A 20551-nucleotide genomic window follows, 5' to 3' on the forward strand; every position below is an offset into this window, starting at 1 on the left:
CCTCACTGTACCTCGGTGATTGCCAATCAACCCCCCTCCCCCACCCGGACACTCCTCCCACCAGGGAAAAAAAAAAATACTGACTGTTTGCACATAAATAGATTTATTTATTGCTCATATTTATGTTGCTCTTCTAGGGAGATGCTAACTGCATTTCGTTGTCTCTGTACTGTACACTGCACAATGACAATAAATTGAATCTGAATCTGAATCTGATACCATACCCTGAACCAAAGATCCTATAGCAGAGGATCTTTGCCCTGAACAACTGCACTGGTTCATGAGGGAATGCCATTAGCTGAGGGGCTGCAGTGTTACAGCCTCCTATTTCTCAAGCCTATTAAGAATGGACAATGGATTCCAACTTAGCCGTTGCTGCCAAATATCTATCTATTAATATATAAAACTCAAATCCATCCGTCCGCCTGCAGTACGGATCCCTTCCTGCCTTTTGATTCGTTGACGGCTGCTCCTTCCTATCAGCTTCCAACACACTTCGAAACAAAGTTGCAAGACAGGAACACTGAACTTTTCACTGCTGCAGCAGGCAGGGGAGGTGCAATTGAGGGAGGCAGGGCAGTGCTGGAAACTTACATTTGGCAACGGCTTCAGTTCCATTGGAGGAGACGGGTGCATGGTGGAATATTGGGTTGGGGGAATCACACCATTGGGGGAGCAGACCCAACGGGTCTGCACTTGGTCTAGTATAAAATAAAACTTCATACAAGTTTTCTTTTCATATTCATAGTCACAAATGACCGCAAAATTATTTTTATTGTATTGCTTCTAAGGGAAGATGTAAATGATTTACATCAGTCATTTATTGCTATTTTTTTCAATTTGTATCTAGGTTCTACAGAAATCGATCATTCATATTAGTTAATAATTAAAATTTACTTTTTTGTACTCAAGTTTAAAAAAAAACTACAGAAAACACTTTTCAACGGGTTACATTGAAGTCTAAGGTTATAATCAGTTGAACGTTACAAAATGTTGTACAAACGGTGTAAAGTATAACACTGCTCTAAATATTTAAATGCAAAATTTTAGTGCAAAAGAAGGACATCCAAAAAGTATAAAAATATGATCAAATTTCGATTGCAAAGCAGGGAAGGCTGTTAAAGGTGAGTGTCTGCTATTGGTATTCTTCGGAGCTCCACAATCTGTGAATTAGCAATGCTTCGACCATCTTGGCTTCCGTGATATGATTCATTATCGCTGGCACTGAGGCCGGCACCTGCAGGATTAACAAGCATTCCATTAGAGTCTTATCTGCTCTTGCAATAGATAGCACTAAGTTTATGGCCTTGAAATAACTCGAAAGCATCAAAGACCTGAGTGAAAAACAAAGTACTGGAGTAACTCAGCAGATCAGACAGCATCTAGAGGGGATATGGGCACGTGACATTTCAGGTCGAAGAAAGGTTTCGACCCAAAACGTTCTCCCGACACAGCTTACCCATGTTCTCCAGCCAACAAAGGACTGTTTCCTTGATCATTAGAAACATGGAAACATAGAAATTAGGTGCAGGAGTAGGCCATTCGGCCCTTGGAGCCTGCACCGCCATTCAATATGATCATGGCTGATCATCTAACTCAGTATCCTGTACCTGCCTTCTCTCCATACCCCCTGGTCCCCTTAGCCACAAGGGCCACATCTAACTCCCTCTTAAATATAGCCAATGAACTGGCCTCAACTACCCTCTGTGGCAGATAGTTCCAGAGATTCACCACTCTCTGTGTGAAAAAAGTTTTTCTCATCGCGGTTTTAAAGGATTTCCCCCTTATCCTTAAGCTGTGACCCCTTGTCCTGGACTTCCCCAATATCGGGAACAATCTTCCTGCATCTAGCCTGTCCAACCCCTTAAGAATTTTGTAAGTTTCTATAAGATCCCCTCTCAATCTCCTAAATTCTAGAGAGTATAACCAAGTCTATCCAGTCTTTCTTCATAAGACAGTCCTGACATCCCAGGAATCAGTCTGGTGAACTTTCTCTGCACTCCCTCTATGACAACAATGTCCTTCCTCAGATTTGGAGACCAAAACTGTACGCAATACTCCAGGTGTGGTCTCACCAAGACCCCGTACAACTGCAGTAGAACCTGCAGTAGAACTCCAGTTTTGCTTCATTTACAACATTTATTAAAACCATTCCATTTAGAAGCCTTCATTAAATTTCTTGATTATTCTGTTCGAGGGAGAAAACACTCACTTCTCAGTTCATCAGAGCTTGTGAGCATTGGCAGTATTCCAGTTAAATTCTACCTGCCTTCTCAAAGGCCTTGATATCCTTCCTGAAATTAGATCAGCACAGTTCTGCAGCATAGGCCTAACAAATGTTTTATAAAGATTTAATATAATTTCCCTTCCTTCACATCTTATTCCAGCATAGACAGAAACCATAAAACAAGATGATTTTAACAGTTTTCTCCAGCTACAATAAGGTCTTGTAAACACTCCTTGATCACTCTATTTCTGCTCTCTTTAATATCATACCAGTTAGTTCATACGAGCTTTCCTCATTTTCATTTCTTTTAGCTGACTGTTTGACACCCATGTTCCCATGAATTTTATGAAGCTTCAAAGAACTTAATGAAGTTCGCCAAATGTGATTTGACTTCAGCTAACCTGTGTTGACTTTCATTTATTAACCCTTAAATTTCAAAATGTTAATTAATCTTGGGTCTTGATTGTCCAAGTTTTACCAGTATGATCGTTAGGCCTGACTGGCCTCTATTTAAAGTCATTCAGCATGGATAAAGGGCCTTTGCCCCAACTTGCCCACGCCGACCAACATGCCCCATGTACTCTAGTCTCTCTTGCCTGCGTTTGGCCCATATCCTTCTAACCTATCCGATCTGTGTACCTATCCAAATGCGATAGAGATAGTCCCTGCCTCAACTACATCCTCTGGCAGCTTGTTCCACATACCTGCCACCTTTTGTGTAAAACAAATTGCCCCTTGGGTTCCTATTAAATATTTACCCCTTCACCTTAAACCTATGCTATCTGGTTCTTGATTCCCCTCCTAGAAACTATACTCCAAATGTGGCCTCACCAGCGCCTAATATAGCTGTAGCATAACATCCCAAATTCTATAATCACAACCTTAACGAGCGAACGCCAAAGTGCCAATACCCTTCTTGACCACCTTATCTACATGTGACGCCATTTGCATGGGAAAAAATGTACCGGCACTCCTAGATCCCAGTGCTCTACAATACTTTCCAGGGCCCGACCATTCACTCTGAAGGTCATGCCCTGGTTTGACTTCCCATAATGCAACACCTCACACTTATCTGTATTAAACTCCATCAACCACTTCTCAGCCCACCTGTCCAACTGATCAATGTCCTGCTGCAATGTTTGGTAACCACCTTCGTTATCTATGATGCCGCCAACTTTCCTGTAATTGCTGCATATTCTACCGCTGCACCATCGAGAGCATCCTTACCAACTGCATCACAGTATGGTATGGCAACTGCTCTGTCTCCGACCGGAAGGCACTGCAAAGGGTGGTGAAAATTGCCCAACGCATCACCGGTTCCTCGCTCCCCTCCATTGAGTCTGTCCAAAGCAAGCGCTGTCTGCGGAGGGCGCTCAGCATCGCCAAGGACTGCTCTCACCCCAACCATGGACTGTTTACCCTCCTACCATCCGGGAGGCGCTACAGGTCTCTCCGTTGCCGAACCAGCAGATCGAGGAACAGCTTCTTTCCGGCGGCTGTCACTCTACTCAACAACGTACCTCGGTGACTGCCAATCACCACCCCCCCCCCCCCCCCCCCCGGCCACTTATTATTATTTATTCAAATCGTTTGCTATGTCGCTCTTCCAGGGAGATGCTAAATGCATTTTGCTGTCTCTGTACTGTACACTGACAATGACAATTAAAATTGAATCTGAATCTGAACTGAATCATATATTGCCTCTTCCTATATTTGTAACCATTTTTTTTTCCTCATCCTGAATCCAACCACGATTGTATTTCATACTCTGCCCAATGGTTTTGGAATTTGGAACATTTTCTCTAAATCACTCTGCTGTTCCACCTCACCTCACCTGCAGAAACAAACTTCAATTTGACAATGTGTTTAGCATCTCTTTCTCAATGCACTGGCCATGTTTATACATAAAGAATAGATCTTGTTTGACTCACCAGGCTCACACTACCATGATCTGGCATGTGGCAAGGTCACTGGGAGTGAAGGTAAAAGGAAAGCAAGTTTATACTAGAGTTTATATTTGTGATCACAACAACTGTATGTTCCTCACCCATGACATGGCAAAGTCCCACGTTACATAAACCATTGATTCTTGACTTAAGGTTATAAGGTCATTGGTTTATACTCTCTAGAATTTAGAAGATTGAGAGGGATCTTATAGAAACTTACAAAATTCTTAAGGGGTTGGACAGGCTAGATGCAGGAAGATTGTTCCCGATATTGGGGAAGTCCAGGACAAGAGGTCACAGCTTAAGGATAAGGGGGAAATCCTTTAAAACCGCGATGAGAAAAACTTTTTTCACACAGAGAGTGGTGAATCTCTGGAGCTCTCTGCCACAGAGGGTAGTTGAGGCCAGTTCATTGGCTATATTTAAGAGGGAGTTAGATGTGGCCCTTGTGGCTAAGGCGATCAGGGGGTATGGAGAGAAGGCAGGTACGGGATACTGAGTTGGATGATCAGCCATGATCATATTGAATGGCGATGCAGGCTCGAAGGGCCGAATGGCCTACTCCTGCACCTAATTTCTATGTTTCTATGTTTCTAGGAATAGGAGTAGAATTAGGCCATTCAGCCCATCAAATCTACTCTGCCATTCAATCATCTCTCCCTCCTAGCCCCATTCTCCTGCCTTCTCATAACCTCTGACACCCGTACTAATCACGAATCTATCTATCCCTGCCTTAAAAATATCCACTGATTTGGCTTCCACAGTCTTCTGTGGCAATGAATTCCACAGATTCACCACCCTGATAAGGAAGGAAGGAAGAAAGGAAGGAAGCTGTTAGATATTTTTTTGCAAATTTAAGTAAATAAATACTTCAGCACAACAACAGAATTATTAAAATGTTTCAGAATGATTGCACGTCAACATGAGACATTGAAATATTCTATTTTGGGGCACATAAGCTGATCTTGCAAGCAGTGAGATAAAAATATAATGTAATATTGCCTTCTGCAGAATACATATTTACCCATTTATTTTCTCCATAGAGATTTGACTTTGAACAATGTTCCATCCAACATGCATCTTTTAATACATAGATTCAGTTAGATTCAAAATCAGTTTACCAGCCCAATTTAATGTTTGCAGCCCTATCTTAGCTGAAGGACTGTGTTGCTTAATTTGGGACACATTGTACGATTTCTGATGCTTATCATGTTACCATTGTTATCTAAATCGGCTTGCTGATTGCAGCAGTAAACAGGATCTATCGGAGCATTTGAGAACATTATAAATCTTATCAATGCTTTAAACTACAGGTCTCACAGATATGGAAAATAACTTTCTGTTGTACCAACAATGCTCCTGTGATTACAGGCCTCCACTAAAAACTTTACCTGGTATTTACACAGTTTCTCTAACTTCAAGAAATCCCGGCATTCCCTCTCTCTCTCTATCCCTCCCCCACCCAAGTTACACCAGTTTCTCCTTTTCACCTAACAAACGTTTCATTTTTTCAGCTTTTTTGCATATCTTTCATTTGTTGGTCTGTATCTCTCTACATCATTGTCTATATCTCTCATTTCTCTTTTTCCTAACTAGTGGTCTCGACCTGAAACGTCACCCATTCCTTCTCTCCAGAGATGCTGCCTGTCCCGCTGAGTTACTCCTGGTTTTTGTATTTATCTTTGGTTTAAACCAGCATCTGCAGTTCCTTCCTACACATTTATACAGGGGCCTGCTTGGTATGAAATTTCCTCTCAACGCGGTGATACTGAGTGGGCATGGTGAGGTGATTTTCTATGATAAATACCCAACTGATGTCAACATCAAGGCAAACATAGATGATGTCTGAAGAAGGGTTTCGGCCCGAAACATTGCCTATTTCCTTCGCTCCATAGATGCTGCTGCACCCGCTGAGTTTCTCCAGCTTTTTTGTGTACCTTCGATTTTCCAGCATCTGCAGTTCCTTCTTAAACAAACATAGATGGTGCCTTCTTGAGTACTGGATGGTCTATTTTAAAGACAACAAGATTAACTGTTTCTTTTAGAATAGGCTAGTGGGGTTTGGACACGCTAGAGGCAGGAAACATGTTCCCGATGTTGGGGGAGTCCAGAACCAGGGGCCACTGTTGACGAATAAGGAGTAAGCCATTTAGAACGGAGATGAGGAAACACGTTTTCTCACAGAGAGTGGAGAGTGTGGAATTGTCTGCCTCAGAGGGTGGTGGAGGCAGGTTGTCTGGATGCCTTCAAGAGAGAGCTAGATAGGGCTCTTAAAAATAGTGGAGTCAGGGGATGTGGGGAGAAGGCAGGAACGGGGTACTGATTGGGGATGATTAGCCATGATCACATTGAATGGCGGTGCTGGCTCGAAGGACCAAATGGCCAACTCCTGCACCTATTGGCTATTGTCTATTGTGTTGCCTGAAACCACTAATTTCAGCCCACGAGGCCCCTATTAGCTGAGAAACCAATCCCTTTTGCCCCAAATGCCCGTAAGCCCAGGAGGAGCATTTTGGCCCAAAAGGCCTGTGCCAGGCCAGGAAAAGACCAGAAAAAAGTTCCTTACACTGAGATTTCACAGATTATTTTTTTTTAAAGAGCCCCTTCGGCCCATCAGGCCTGTACTAGCCCAGGATCATAAAGTATCATTCATTCAGGTTGTAGATTACTCATATCCAAGCTGTGTTGCTCTTTATATTTAGGATGGGAAATTGTCTAGTTGTTTGGAACGGAGATGAGGAAACACTATTCCTACCACCATTCCTAGACGGATTGCCTGCTGCATAAATCGTTGACAAGCTAGGAGTGAACATTTTTGCATAATTCATAAGTTAATTTGGTCTTAAAGCTCTGAAAGAAAATGTATGAATTAAACTTCCCAGGTTCTAAGAACTTGAAGGAATATAACCATATAACCATATAACCATATAACAATTACAGCACGGAAACAGGCCATCTCGGCCCTACAAGTCCATGCCGAACAAATTTTGTTCCCCTTAGTCCCACCTGCCTGCACTCGTACCATAACCCTCCATTCCCTTCTCATCCATATGCCTATCCAATTTATTTTTAAATGATACCAACGAACCTGCCTCCACCACTTCCACTGGGAGCTCATTCCACACCGCCACCACTCTCTGCGTAAAGAAGTTCCCCCTCATATTACCCCTAAACTTCTGTCCCTTAATTCTGAAGTCATGTCCTCTTGTTTGAATCTTCCCTATTCTCAAAGGGAAAAGCTTGTCCACATCAACTCTGTCTATCCCTCTCATCATTTTAAAGACCTCTATCAGGTCCCCCCTTAACCTTCTGCGCTCCAGAGAATAAAGACCTAACTTATTCAACCTATCTCTGTAACTTAGTTGTTGAAACCTAGGCAACATTCTAGTAAATCTCCTCTGTACTCTCTCTATTTTGTTGACATCCTTCCTATAATTTGGCGACCAAAATTGTACACCATACTCCAGATTTGGTCTCACCAATGCCTTGTACAATTTTAAAATTACATCCCAGCTTCTATACTCAATGCTCTGATTTATAAAGGCTAGCATACCAAAAGCTTTCTTTACCACCCTATCTATATGAGATTCCACCTTCAAGGAACTATGCACGGTTATACCCAGATCCCTCTGTTCAACTGTATTCTTCAATTCCCTACCATTTACCATGTACGTCCTATTTTGATTTGTCCTGCCAAGGTGTAGCACCTCACATTTATCAGCATTAAACTCCATCTGCCATCTTTCAGCCCATTTTTCCAAATGGCCTAATATTATAGAATGGCTGATATTATTCAGGGTTTCAACTGGAAATCCAATTGTTACTTTTTTTAAATTTTTGATACTGAATGCAAAGGTGTGCTGCCCATGCTACCAAGAAACTAACTGGTATTCCTTGTTTTTTTGTGGTGATAACAGAGTTCCTCCTGCAGTGCCCCTTTGTAAAGGTATCTGTGCATAAACTATGGTCACGCTAGCAGGTCATGTTGTCACCACTCACCAGTTTTTAAGGCAAATATCAAATCATCAAACTCTTGTGACTCTTCATCCCCCACCAAGTTTCCAGTACCATAATCTCCTTTAGTGCCATAAGTGTTGCCATTCAGTGGACTTTGCTTGAAGATGCTGCTTGCTTGACTGCTGGTTCTTAAAGAGGCTTGTTCCCAGTCAGCTGGTATCTAAAATCAGAATTCCAGACATGCAAAAACATTTTTTTTAAATGTGTCATTTTTCTCCCTCCACGTCTAGAGCTTCATGTGCATATCCTAATTCTTCAAAGATAATGTTAGTTACCTGCTGCCAGGGTCTCTTATTATGCGGATAAACGGTCATCAGTACAGTTGAATTTAATTTCTTGTCACGTGTACCAAGGTGGGGCTGCGGGCACGGTGGCTCAGTTGCTGCCTTAAGGGCCTGTCCCACGAGCATGCCACTCCATGCAGCAAGTGCAACCTATATGACCAGTCCCACCAGCATGCACGTGCATGCGGCAAGCGTGACCAAATCAGAAGCGGGGGCCGCGTGGAGGTCGAGTGAGTGACATGAAGTGCGAGTGAAGTCCGCGGGGAGTTCGCACGTGACGTACGGCGTTGAGGCGGCTGCGGGCCGGTAGGCCGTTTCCGTGCAGAATTTTTAAACACGGTCAGTTTTTCGGAGCCCCGCACGATATCGGGACCAGCTCCGCACAACTCCATACGGCTCCGGCGATCGAAGTGGGACCGGCCCCGCGAGGCCGTACGGCTCAAGCGACCACGTTAGGTCGCGCTTGCCGCATGTAGGCGCATGCTGGTGGGACCGGCCCTTTAGGTCGCGCTTGCCGCATGGAGTCGCATGCCCGTGGGACAGGCCCTTTACTGCAATTTCAGTGCCAGAGACCCAGGTTCGATCCCGTCTATGGGAGCTCTCTGTACGGAGTTTGGACGTTCTCCCCGTGACCACATACGTTTTTCTCCAAAGATGTACAGGTTTGTAGGTTAATTGGCTTTGTATAAATGTAAATTGTCCCTGGTGTGTGTAGGATTGTTAAAATTCAGGGATCATTGGTCGGTGTGGACTCGATGGGCCGAAAGGCCTGGTTTTGTGCTGTGTCTCTAACCTACACAGTGAAAAGCTTTTGTTGTGTGCTAACCAGTCAGCAGAAAGACAATACATCATTACAATCTCTAAACTAAACTAAAATAAACTAGTGGAACCATCCACATACATGTAAAGGGAGTAAAAAAGATTATCAACATAGTGCTCCCTTAACTATCTGTTTCCTTTTCCATTTTTATTTTGTGCCTTCCATTGCATTCAAGCAGCATCCTCATCAATTGCAGCTGTACATAGAAACATAGAAATTAGGTGCAGGAGTAGGCCATTCGGCCCTTCGAGCCTGCACCGCCATTCAATATGATCATGGCTGATCATCCAACTCAGTATCCCATCCCTGCCTTCTCTCCATACCCCCTGATCCCTTTAGCCACAAGGGCCACATCTAACTCCCTCTTAAATATAGCCAATGAACTGGCCTCAACTACCTTCTGTGGCAGCGAATTCCACAGATTCACCACTCTCTGTGTGAAAAATGTTTTTCTCATCTCGGTCCTAAAAGATTTCCCCTTTATCCTTAAGCTGTGACCCCTTGTTCTGGACTTCCCCAACATCGGGAACAATCTTCCTGCATCTATATCCTGAACAATATTCATGTTTTAACAATTCAATCCATTTTTCATTATTTAAATCTCAATAGGTTTATTTAACCTAGAAATGAGAAATTAAATTGAATACTTTTTAAACGTCATTGGTTTTAAGTGAAATACTCAAATATTTCTCTGTCATTTAGCAAAGACCAGATTCCGTTTTTTTCCCCAATATCCAAGCAATGTGAGTGCTTGCGTGAATTGACTGACTATCTGAATGCCTGCAGAAGGTGGTGAAAAACATTCACACCCACTTTACGGAAACATGTTCACTGAAGGCTGCTAATCTTTCACCTGCACTCTGTTCTAAAAGAGGGAAACAACTGTGTTGAAAGTATCGATACACATTGCACAATGTTATAAGTAAACAAAATACTTGCAAATTAAATGGAAATTAAATCCAAGCATAATTTAATATCATACATAATTATTGTTGTTTCTACAATCAGCTTTCAACAGTGTCTCTTACTCTTCAACAACAGCATGAATCACTTTTCCAATTAAATCCTAGATCTTAGTTAGTTCAACGAGGGAAAGCAAAATCCTATATCTCTTGTTTCCCTTTCCCCTGAATAGTCTGAAGAAGGGTCTCAACCCGAAACATCACCCATTCCTTCTCTCCATAGATGCCGCCAGAACCAGGGGCCACAGTTTAAGAATAAGGGGTAAGCCATTTAAAACGGAGATGAGGAAATACTTTTTCGCACAGAGAGCTGTGAGTCTGTGGAATTCTCTGCCTCAGAGGACAGTGCAGGCAGGTTCTCTGGATGCTTTCAAGAGAGAGAACTTGAAGATAGTGGAGTCAATGGATATGGGGAGAAGGCAGGAACGGGGTACTGATTGGGGATGATCAGCCATGATCACATTGAATGGCGATGCTGGCTCGAAGGGCCGAATGGCCTATTCCTACAACTATTGTCTATTTCCTGTCCCGCTGAGTTATTCCGGCATTTTGTGTCTATGTAAAGCAAAACACTTTGGATAGAACCATGCAAGGCATGCTGCTGCCTCAAACATTATCTCAATATTACCACAAGTAGCATCACCAACTTCACTTCTACAATGCACACTAAAAAAGCAATGCTGGAGGAACTCAGTTGGTCAGGTAGCATCTGTGGTGTGAGTTAAGGTAAGAAGAGGAAAAGTGAAACGAAATGCCAGAGAGTTATAGTGTTTCATCCATATCCCTTTCTCCGCCATTACATTTCAGTTCTTTCCTGATCTCACAGACCTATGCCTCTTTTTCATGTCTTTGTCACTACCTCCACCCCTCTGCCAACCCCCCCCCCCCCCCCCCCCCCCCCCACACACACCCCCACCCATCTCTCCTGCATCAAACTGTCATTTGCCAAGCTCTGTCTGTTTGCAATTTCTCATTTCTAGTGTTCTCCTGCTTACACCATCAGTCGGAGGAAGAGTCCTGATACAAAATGTTATCAGTCAATTCCCTCCACAGGTGCTGCCTAACCCAGTGAGTTTCTCCAGCAATTTGTTTTCTGCTCAAGATTTCAGTATCTGCAGATCCTGGTGTCCCTACAATTACTTCTTCTGCAGTTGTATAGGGCTCTGGTGAGACCACACCTGGAGTATTGTGTACAGTTTTGGTCTCCTACTTTGAGGAAGGACATCCTTGTGATTGAAGCAGTGCAGCGTAGGTTCACGAGATTGATCCCTGGGATGGCGGGACTGTCATATGAGAAAAGATTGAAAAGACTAGGCTTGTATTCACTGGAGTTTAGAAGGATGAGGGGGTGATCTTGTAGAAACATATAAAATTATAAAAGGACTGGACAAGCTAGATGCAGGAAAAATGTTCCCATTGTTCAGAACCAGCGAGTTCAGAACCAGGGGCCACAGTCTTAGAATAAAGGGGAAGCCATTTAAGGCTGAGGTGAGAAAAAACGTTTTCACCCAGAGAGTTGTGAAGTTATGAAATTCCCTGCCACAGAGGGCAGTGGAGGCCAAGTCACTGGATGGATTTAAGAGAGAGTTAGATAGAGCTCTAGGGGCTAGTGGAGTGAAGGGATATGCGGAGAAGGCAGGCACGGGTTATTGATATGGGACGATCAGCCATGATCACAATGAATGGTGGTGCTGGCTTGAAGGGCCGAATGGCCGCCTCCTGCACCTATTTTCTATGTTTCTACGTTTCTATTCCCCAATCCTCTTGCTTCCCGCAGCAAGGGGAGGATGCAATGCAGAAGGTGCTGAGTGCAGAACTGAACAGCTATAATGGAGGGAGAGTAGCCATCATTACTTACACAACAATTCAGTGAGAAGAAGTGGTCCTGTACAGTAAGGATCCGAGAAACGCCCCATGAAATGAAATGCTCAAGGAGAGGTAACTCTTGGACAGGTACATGGATAGGAAAGGCAGGTGAGACCAGTGTAGGTAACGCACCTTGGTCACCTGGGCAAGTTGTGCAGAAGGGTTTGATTCCGTGCTGAATGACTTTGTGAATAACTGTAATGCTCCAAAGACTTTATCCCAACACTTTAATGACCTCCCACATCAGGCTAACGCCAATTAAAACAGCTGTAAAACAAGTTTGGTAAGTAGTCTGAAGAAGGGTCTTGACCTGAAGTGTCACCAATCCCTTCCATCCAGAGATGCTGCCTGTCCTGCTGAATTATTCCAGCATTTTGTGTCTAGCTTCAGTTTAAACCAGCATCTGCAGTTCCATCATAGAAACATAGAAACTAGGTGCAGGAGTAGAGGCCATTCGGCCCTTCGAGCCTGCACTGCCATTCAATATGATCATGGCTGATCATCCTACACATTTGGTAAGTAGGCTTGGCTGTTCTGGCAGCTCAGTGGACCAGTAACCAAAGCTGCCATCATAAGAGTGGCACAGTGCTAGAGTTGCTGCCTTACGACATCAGAAACTCGGGTGCGATCCAGACTATGACTGCTGTCTGTATGGAGTTTGCACGTTCGGCCGGTGACCACCTGGGTTTACTTCGGGTGCTCCGCTTTCCTCCCACACTCCAAAGACTGTCACAAGTGCGTAGGATAGTGCTAGTGTTTGGGTCATCACTGGTCTGTGCAGGCTAGGTGGGCTGAAGGGCCTGTTTCCATGCTGTATCTCTAAACTAATCTAAAGTAGCAATGAAAGGCAAAGTTAAATTCAGACTCTCCTTGCAGCTTCTGGCTGCAGCCAACCCACCCTTTGGAAATAAATCAGCTCAGCATCAAAGACTTCCTGACAAACCTGTATGGAATTGTTGATGTGTTCAAGAAGGAACTGCAGATGCTGGAAGATCGAAGGTACACAAAAATGCTGGAGAAACTCAGCGGGTGCAGCAGCATCTATGGAGCAAAGGAAATAGGCGACGTTTCTGGCCGAAACCCTTCTTCAGACTGATGGGGGGTCGGGGAGAGAAGGAAGGAAAAAGGGAGGAGGAGGAGCCCGAGGGCGGGGGGATGGGAGGAGACAGCTCGAGGGTTAAGGAAGGGGAGGAGATAGCATGGTCTAGCAAAACTGGGAGAATTCAACGTTCATGCCATCCGGACGCAAGCTGCCCAGGCGGAATATGAGGTGCTGTTCCTCCAATTTCCGGTGTTGCTCACTCTGGCAATGGAGGAGACCCAGGACAGAGAGGTCGGATTGGGAATGGGAGGGGGAGTTGAAGTGCTGAGCCACCGGGAGTTCAGGTAGGTTATTGCGGACTGAGCGGAGGTGTTCGGCGAAACGATCGCCCAACCTCCGCTTAGTCTCCCCGATGTAAATCAGCTGACATCTAGAGCAGCGGATGCAGTAGATGAGGTTGGAGGAGATACAGGTGAACCTTTGTCGCAACTGGAACGACTGCTTGGGTCCTTGAATGGAGTCGAGGGGGGAGGTGAAGGGACAGGTGTTGCATTTCTTGCGGTTGCAATGGAAAGTGCCCGGGGAGGGGGTGGTACGGGAGAGAAGGGAAGAATTGACAAGGGAGTTGCGGAGGTAGCGGTCTTTGCAGAAGGCAGACATGGGGGGAGATGGGAAGATGTGGCGAGTGGTGGGGTCACGTTGGAGGTGGCGGAAATGGCGGAGGATTATTTGTTATATTTGCCGGCTGGTGGGGTGAAAGGTGAGGACCAGGGGGACTCTGCCCTTGTTGTGAGTGCGGGGATGGGGAGAGAGAGCAGTGTTGCGGGGTATGGATGAGACCCTGGTGCGAGCCTCATCTATGGTGGCAGAGGGGAATCCCCGTTCCCTGAAGAACGAGGACATTTCCGATGCCCTGGTGTGGAACGTCTCATCCTGGGAGCAGATGCGGCGGAGGCGGAGTAATTGGGAGTAGGGGATGGAGTCTTTACAGGGGGCAGGGTGGGAAGACGTGGAGTCCAGATAGCCATGTGAGTCAGTGGGTTTGTAGTGTGTGTCGGTCAATTGTTGATAGTGCTCATTGTTGCACCCTTTACATAACACAGGTGCAGGGCATGTTCCTGCACTCCTGTGTGCAGTCCACACCAGTGTTATTTACATATCCTGGTTCAGTCTCAGAGGAGTGCCAGGAAAGAGCCTGCAATTTGGTGTTAAGTATGTATTGACGACACCATTTCATGTATATGTGGTGTCATACATAGAGAAGTGCTAATTGAAGTTTGTGCTGGGTGGATTCACAAATTTGTGACCAAATTTACACTCAATATAAACTATTTACATCTATGAACGGCCTTTTGATAATACAGGAAGACAGGCCAAATGCAAGCCATCTCTTAATGCTTTGAGACCAGGCATGGAAAGGAAGCATTAGATCCTCAACAATATATAACTGCAATATGATTCTGTAACTAATTAACCACCTCAATTAGCGTCTGTTTATTTTGTACGTGGGAAGCACATTTTCTCTGGCCAAATACATGATAATCACCAGCAGGAAAAGTTCAAATAAGAAATCCAACAATAGTTAATTATTGGTTAACAAATTAGATTGGCTGACATATTCTGCACACAATTAAACTGCATGACAAACAAGAACTACCTTAAAAGTACCGTGACGTTTTTTTTTTCATTCCACTAAAAGATTGTAAACCATTTAGCCATTGTGAAAGAATGAGCTTAATGTTGAGTGGTTGTACTGTAACCCCCATTATTTCAGGGAATAATGAGAGTTACTGCCGTCTTACGACTTAGACATAGAAACATAGAAATTAGGTGCAGGAGTAGGCCATTCGGCCCTTCGAGCCTGCACCGCCATTCAATATGATCGTGGCTGATCATCCAACTCAGTATCCTGTACCTGCCTCCTCTCCATACCCTCTGATCCCTTTAGCCACAAGGGCCACATCTAACTCCCTCTACAATATAGCCAATGAACTGGCCTCAACTACCTTCTGTGGCAGAGAGTTCCAGAGATTCACCACTTTAGAAAGGCAGGCTAGATGCCACCTCCAGCTCCTGTGGGCAGTGAGGAGAGTTGCAAGGGGAAATTGGCAGGGAGCCACACAGTTTTCTACTTTTACTACCATTTTGAGGATCTTTCTCCGAAACCGATGAGGTAATGAGAATTACCAACATGTGAAATCTGGCACATAACAAAGCTGGCCGCCTCAGCCAGCTTGTTCCGACATTAAACTTCTGTGAGAAAACCGGATATTTAAAGCAAGGGTGTTTCCTTAATGCATGATAATAGTGTTTTAGAAGATCTCAGATTGCATGTTAATGAGGAAAATATGTCATCCAATGCATTTGACTTCATTACTACTTAGCAACAATGTGCAGTGATGTTCCCAACATTGTCAAGGAAGCAAAGGGCGGCTTTAGATTTTATATTTTGTCCTGTAAACTTATTGAACGGGATCGCTGGATAGCCGCTTATCTGAGATTTGTCTGTCAAAATGAAAATGCTTAAAACAGTTTGCACATTACTTCAGCCAGCCATATTCTGTAGTTTTCTCTCCAATGTAGGGTTCCTGCGAATGGACGATGTTGTGATGTGATCTTGCTCAAAAACCATCTCACTTGCGAACCTTTTATGACCAGGTTTGCTTTGAAAGCTACTGGATATGTTCAAAATCATGGGAGGGCAAGACCATATAACCATATAACAATTACAGCACGGAAACAGGCCATCTCGTCCCTACAAGTCCGTGCCGAACAACTTTTTTCCCCCTTAGTCCCACCTGCCTGCCCTCATACCATAACCCTCCATTCCCTTCTCATCCATATGCCTATCCAATTTATTTTTAAATGATACCAACGAACCTGCCTCCACCACTTCCACTGGAAGCTCATTCCACACCGCTACCACTGTCTGAGTAAAGAAGTTCCCCCTCATATTACCCCTAAACTTCTGTCCCTTAATTCTGAAGTCATGTCCTCTTGTTTGAATCTTCCCTATTCTCAAAGGGAAAAGCTTGTCACAAGACAAAGTGAATACAGAGACACTTCTCATCAGCAGAAGTAATTAAAAAAGGAACAATGACTAATATTAATTAGAAAATGAACCAAGGGTAATAAGGAGGATACTCTGAGGATTCACCAATTTAAAACATGTTTGCTGTTTCTCCCTCCATACTTGCTGCTTGCTATTTGATATTTTTGGCATTGTGTCTGTGCGGAGTTTGCATATTCTTCCCTTGACTGCATGGGTTTCCTTTGGGTGCTCCAGTGTCCTTCCATGTGCAAAGACATGCAGATTTGGAGGTTAATGTACATTGCCCCCAGTACAGGTGACCTTTTGTTACAACTGGGAAAGTGAGAGATGCAAGTTAATTTTCAGTGGGAGAGAAGCTGGGGAAGAGATGCTGGGGTCCAGGCAGCAGGAAAATGTGGGTGGAATCAAGGGAATGTAGCAGGTGGGATCAGGTTAAGGAAGTGGAATCAAGGGAAACATAGAAAATAGGTGCAGGAGTAGGCCATTCGGCCCTTCGAGCCTGCACCGCCATTCAATATGATCATGGCTGTTCATCCAACTCTGTATCCTGTACCTATCATCTCTCCATACCCCCTGATCCCTTTAGCCACAAGGGCCACATCTAACTCCCTCTTAAATCTAGGCAATGAACTGGCCTCGACTACCTTCTATGGCAGAGAATTCCACAGATTCACCATTCTCTGTGTAAAAAATTACTTTCTCATCTCGGTCCTAAAAGACTTCCTTCTTATCCTTAAACTGTGACCCCTTGTTCTGGACTTCCCCAACATCGGGAATAATCTTCCTGCATCTAGCCTGTCCAACCCCTTAAGAATTTTGTAAGTTTATATAAGATCCCCCCTCAACCTTCTAATTTCTAGCGAGTACAAGCCGAGTCTATCCAGCCTTTCTTCATATGCAAGTCCTGCCATCCCAGGAATCAGTCTGGTGAACCTTCTCTGTACTCCCTCAGATTAGGAAGACATGTAGCAGGTGGGATCAGGTTAAGGCGATATGGCTGTGTAATTCGCAACTGTTACGGTTGTAGCTGATAATGATATGGCCTTTACTTAAAATCCAGGGACTAATGTTTGACACCACAATTTGCTTGATTTTGATTTTTATTGTTCTTATCAGCCCTGAAGACAAAGTAACAGCAATAATCCTAGTACTTTTCCATTGTGTTCTTACCACATCCTCTTAACAGATATCTATGTGGCAGGCGGACTCTTCATCCCCTAAGTCTACACATGTTAAAGGGAAGCCAATGTCAACAAAATTAGCAGGAGTGAGTCCCTTGCTTGGCAACTCATCAGCACTCAGGCGATTCCGTGCAAAACACTTTCACCTCGCTTTTCTAGCTTTCCCCCCTACTCCATCAATGTGAAGAATGCTCCTGACCAAAAATATTGTCCATGCATAGGAAGGAACTGCAGATGCCGGTTTAAACCAAAGATGGACACAAAAAGCTGGAGTAACTCAGTGAGTCAGACAGCATCTCTGGAGAAAATTAATAGGTGACGTTTCAGGTCGAGACCCTTCTTCTGACTTAGGTCTGAAATATTGTCCGTCTATTCCCTCTGCAAGTGCTGCCTGACCCGCTGTGTCCCTCCAGCAGTTTGTTTTCTTGCTCTAGATTCAAGCATCTGAAGTCAGTTCTAGTTTACAGTATTGCAGTTGCTAATTGGCTGCTTAGTCTGAAGGATGAAAGTTTAGAATATGCCATTTTAAGGGTGGTTTGTGCTGTCAACGGAGAGGTTATGTAAAAACAAAGACTTGGTCCAGCACGGAAAGAAACAGCTGTGTTTATGAGTGATGCACATCAAAACAGGTTGTCACTTTAAATCAGCTGTGGCTCAGCTGTTTGGGTTACTGGATCTGAGTCAGACAGTTGTGGAAACAACGGCAGAGATTCCAGAATAAATATAGAGACTGGTTTTGTTCACCTGTCCAAAATGTATCCTCCGACATTAAGGGCAGCACAGTGGCACAGCGGTAGAGTTGCTGCCTTACAGTGCCAGAGACCCAGGTTCGAACCTGACTATGGGTGCTGTCTGTATGGAGTCTGTATGTACTCGCTAGAATTTAGAAGATTGAGGGGGGATCTTATAGAAACTTACAAAAAATTTAAGGGGTTGGACAGGCTAGATGCAGGAAGATTGTTCCCGATGTTGGGCAAGTCCAGAACAAGGGGTTACAGTTTAAGGATAAGAGGAAAGTCTTTTAGGACTGAGATGAGGAAATCATTTTTTACACAGAGAGTGGTGAATCTGTGGAATTCTCTGCCACAGAAGGTAGTTGAGGCCAGTTCATTGGCTATATTTAAGAGGGAGTTAGATGTGGCCCTTGTGGCTAAAGTGATCAGGGGGTATGGAGAGAAGGCAGGGATAGGATACTGAGTTGGATGATCAGCCATGATCATATTGAATGGCGGTGCAGGCTCGAAGGGCCGAATGGCCTACTCCTGCACCTATTTTCTATGTTTCTATGTTTGTACATTTTCCCCATGACCAGCGTGAGTTTCCTCCAGGAGCTCTGGTTTCCCCCCACGCTCCAAAGACGTAAAGGTTTGTAGACTAATTGACGATACAAGTGAAAAATTGTTCCTAGCGTGTGTGTGTAGGATAGTGTTAGTGTGCGGGGATCGTTGGTTGGCACTGACTCAGTTTCTAAACTATATCGCTAAATTAAACTAAACCAAAGAGTTACCACACTCTGTTTACTAAAGTAACTACGTTCACAATATTTCATTGGCTGCACAGTAGTTTTATGTCTTAAATGAGTCAAGAGAAAAGTTCTATAAAAGCAAGATAGTACTTCCCTTCCCATCCGTCTCCTAGCCAAACTTACTTATGCGTTCCCTCCCCCTATTATTTGACACCATGTTGCTAAAGTTTGACCAGACCATAATGGTGGAAATTACTGTCATCCAGCACCCCATTTACTCCAGAACAGCTACCTGAGGGGCAAGTGATCCTTCTATGGTTAACTGCATATTTGTTATTCTTCTCAGTGGATTGTCACCTTGTCGTGGTGGAGACCCTTGTGTGAACCTGAGAGTGTTGCCATCTGGAGCTATGCTGGTAGGGCCACCCATGGTGGTACGGTTGAGGGGGAGGTCTCTGACAAAGAGCAATCCAACCAAGACCTCAATGGTGGAACAGGCGGAGGACAATGGCCGACCTTAGTGGAGCGTCACAACGGATGGGAAGGCGGATGAAGGCTGCAGCAGAAAAGGGTCTCCGGTCGTCTTGGACTCCATGCCACTGGATCCTGACCCAGATCTGTCAAGGACCGTGGGGTGGCTGTCTGTGCACCAGTCGCCCCACGTTAAACAAAGTCACGCACAGGCGTCCTCCATATAGGGAATATCCACCTGGAGACACCCATGGTCAGCCATGTCCGAAGGGGGCCTAAGAATTTATAGAGACACTAATCATGTTCATAATTTTTCATCTATTTCACTTGTAAGATTTGACTAACCACATATTTTGTGCTGATACGATCGCCCACTTGGACAAGAAATGATGTGCTGCCCGAACAATCTCAAGTATAAATGCAACCTTGAGAGAAAACTTGGATGGAAGTGCAGTTCTGTTAAATGTTACCTCCTCCATTGCAGTGATTAGGTTCTGAGTGGACTTGCTGATCTCCCCTCCTACGGATGGTGCACCACTGCCTGTTGTCAGATAGGTTGACCCAGGACTGGGATGACCATTGATTTCCATACTGTAGCTGGCTTTCACTGGCCAGCAGAGTTGATTGTGCAAGATAACATAGACCACAAAAACATACAGGCCCTGCAAAACAAAACCAAATATATTACAAACAGTGCAGTAAAGAGAGTCCATATTTTGAGGAAAAACAAACAAATCTGTTGAAAGCTTGGAAATAATTGAAAAATAACGTATATTCCCAGCTACAGTGGGTTGTGGAGGCCAAGCCTTTGGATGTTTTTAAAGCAGAGATTGGCAGGTCTGATTAGTTAAGGGCCTGTCCCACCAGCATGCGACTGCATGCATTTGGTGCGACCAAACGAAAGCGGTGTTCGTGCTAAGTTCGCGGTAAGTATGCAGTAAGTACGCACAAAGTTCGTGCGTGATGTAATTTACGTCATACTAACCAATCAGCTGGGCAAGAGGCGGGCCGACTGAATTTGGACGTCGCACGGCGTCAGGCGGTGACGTCATCACGCAAAGGCACGCCGGGCGGTGATGTCATCGCGCAACGCCACGCGCTAGGCATATGCCGTCAAGACGCTGCGTACGCCCTCAATGCGCCTGCGGGCCAACAGGCCGTTGATGCACAGGATTTTCGGACAGTGCAGGATTTTCGGAGCCCCGCGCGATGGTCGGG

General features: G+C 44.6%; 1 protein-coding gene across 1 annotated transcript; it reads right to left on the reverse strand.

Moving 5' to 3' along the window:
- Positions 1 to 754: 754 nt before the first annotated feature.
- LOC129694356 (adhesion G-protein coupled receptor V1-like) lies at positions 755 to 20046 on the reverse strand. The gene is made up of 3 exons (XM_055631062.1): positions 19804 to 20046; positions 8173 to 8350; positions 755 to 1237 (listed from the first exon to the last, which is right to left on the reverse strand). The coding sequence occupies exons 1-3, from the start codon at positions 20044 to 20046 to the stop codon at positions 1119 to 1121; spliced, it is 540 nt and encodes a 179-aa protein (XP_055487037.1). The 3' UTR covers positions 755 to 1118.
- Between the last annotated feature and the right edge of the window lie 505 nt (positions 20047 to 20551).

The sequence above is a fragment of the Leucoraja erinacea genome, chromosome 3 (assembly GCF_028641065.1).
Source record: "Leucoraja erinacea ecotype New England chromosome 3, Leri_hhj_1, whole genome shotgun sequence".
Lineage (NCBI taxonomy): Eukaryota > Metazoa > Chordata > Chondrichthyes > Rajiformes > Rajidae > Leucoraja > Leucoraja erinaceus.

Coding starts and splice junctions, on each gene's coding strand:
- LOC129694356 (XM_055631062.1), bottom strand. CDS start 20,046: ATGGACTCTCTTTACTGCACTGTTTGTAATATATTTGGTTTTGTTTTG. Junction 8,351..19,803: donor TAATCACTGCAATGGAGGAG/GTAACATTTAAC, acceptor TTCTGATTTTAG/ATACCAGCTGACTGGGAACA. Junction 1,238..8,172: donor GATATTTGCCTTAAAAACTG/GTGAGTGGTGAC, acceptor TTAATCCTGCAG/GTGCCGGCCTCAGTGCCAGC.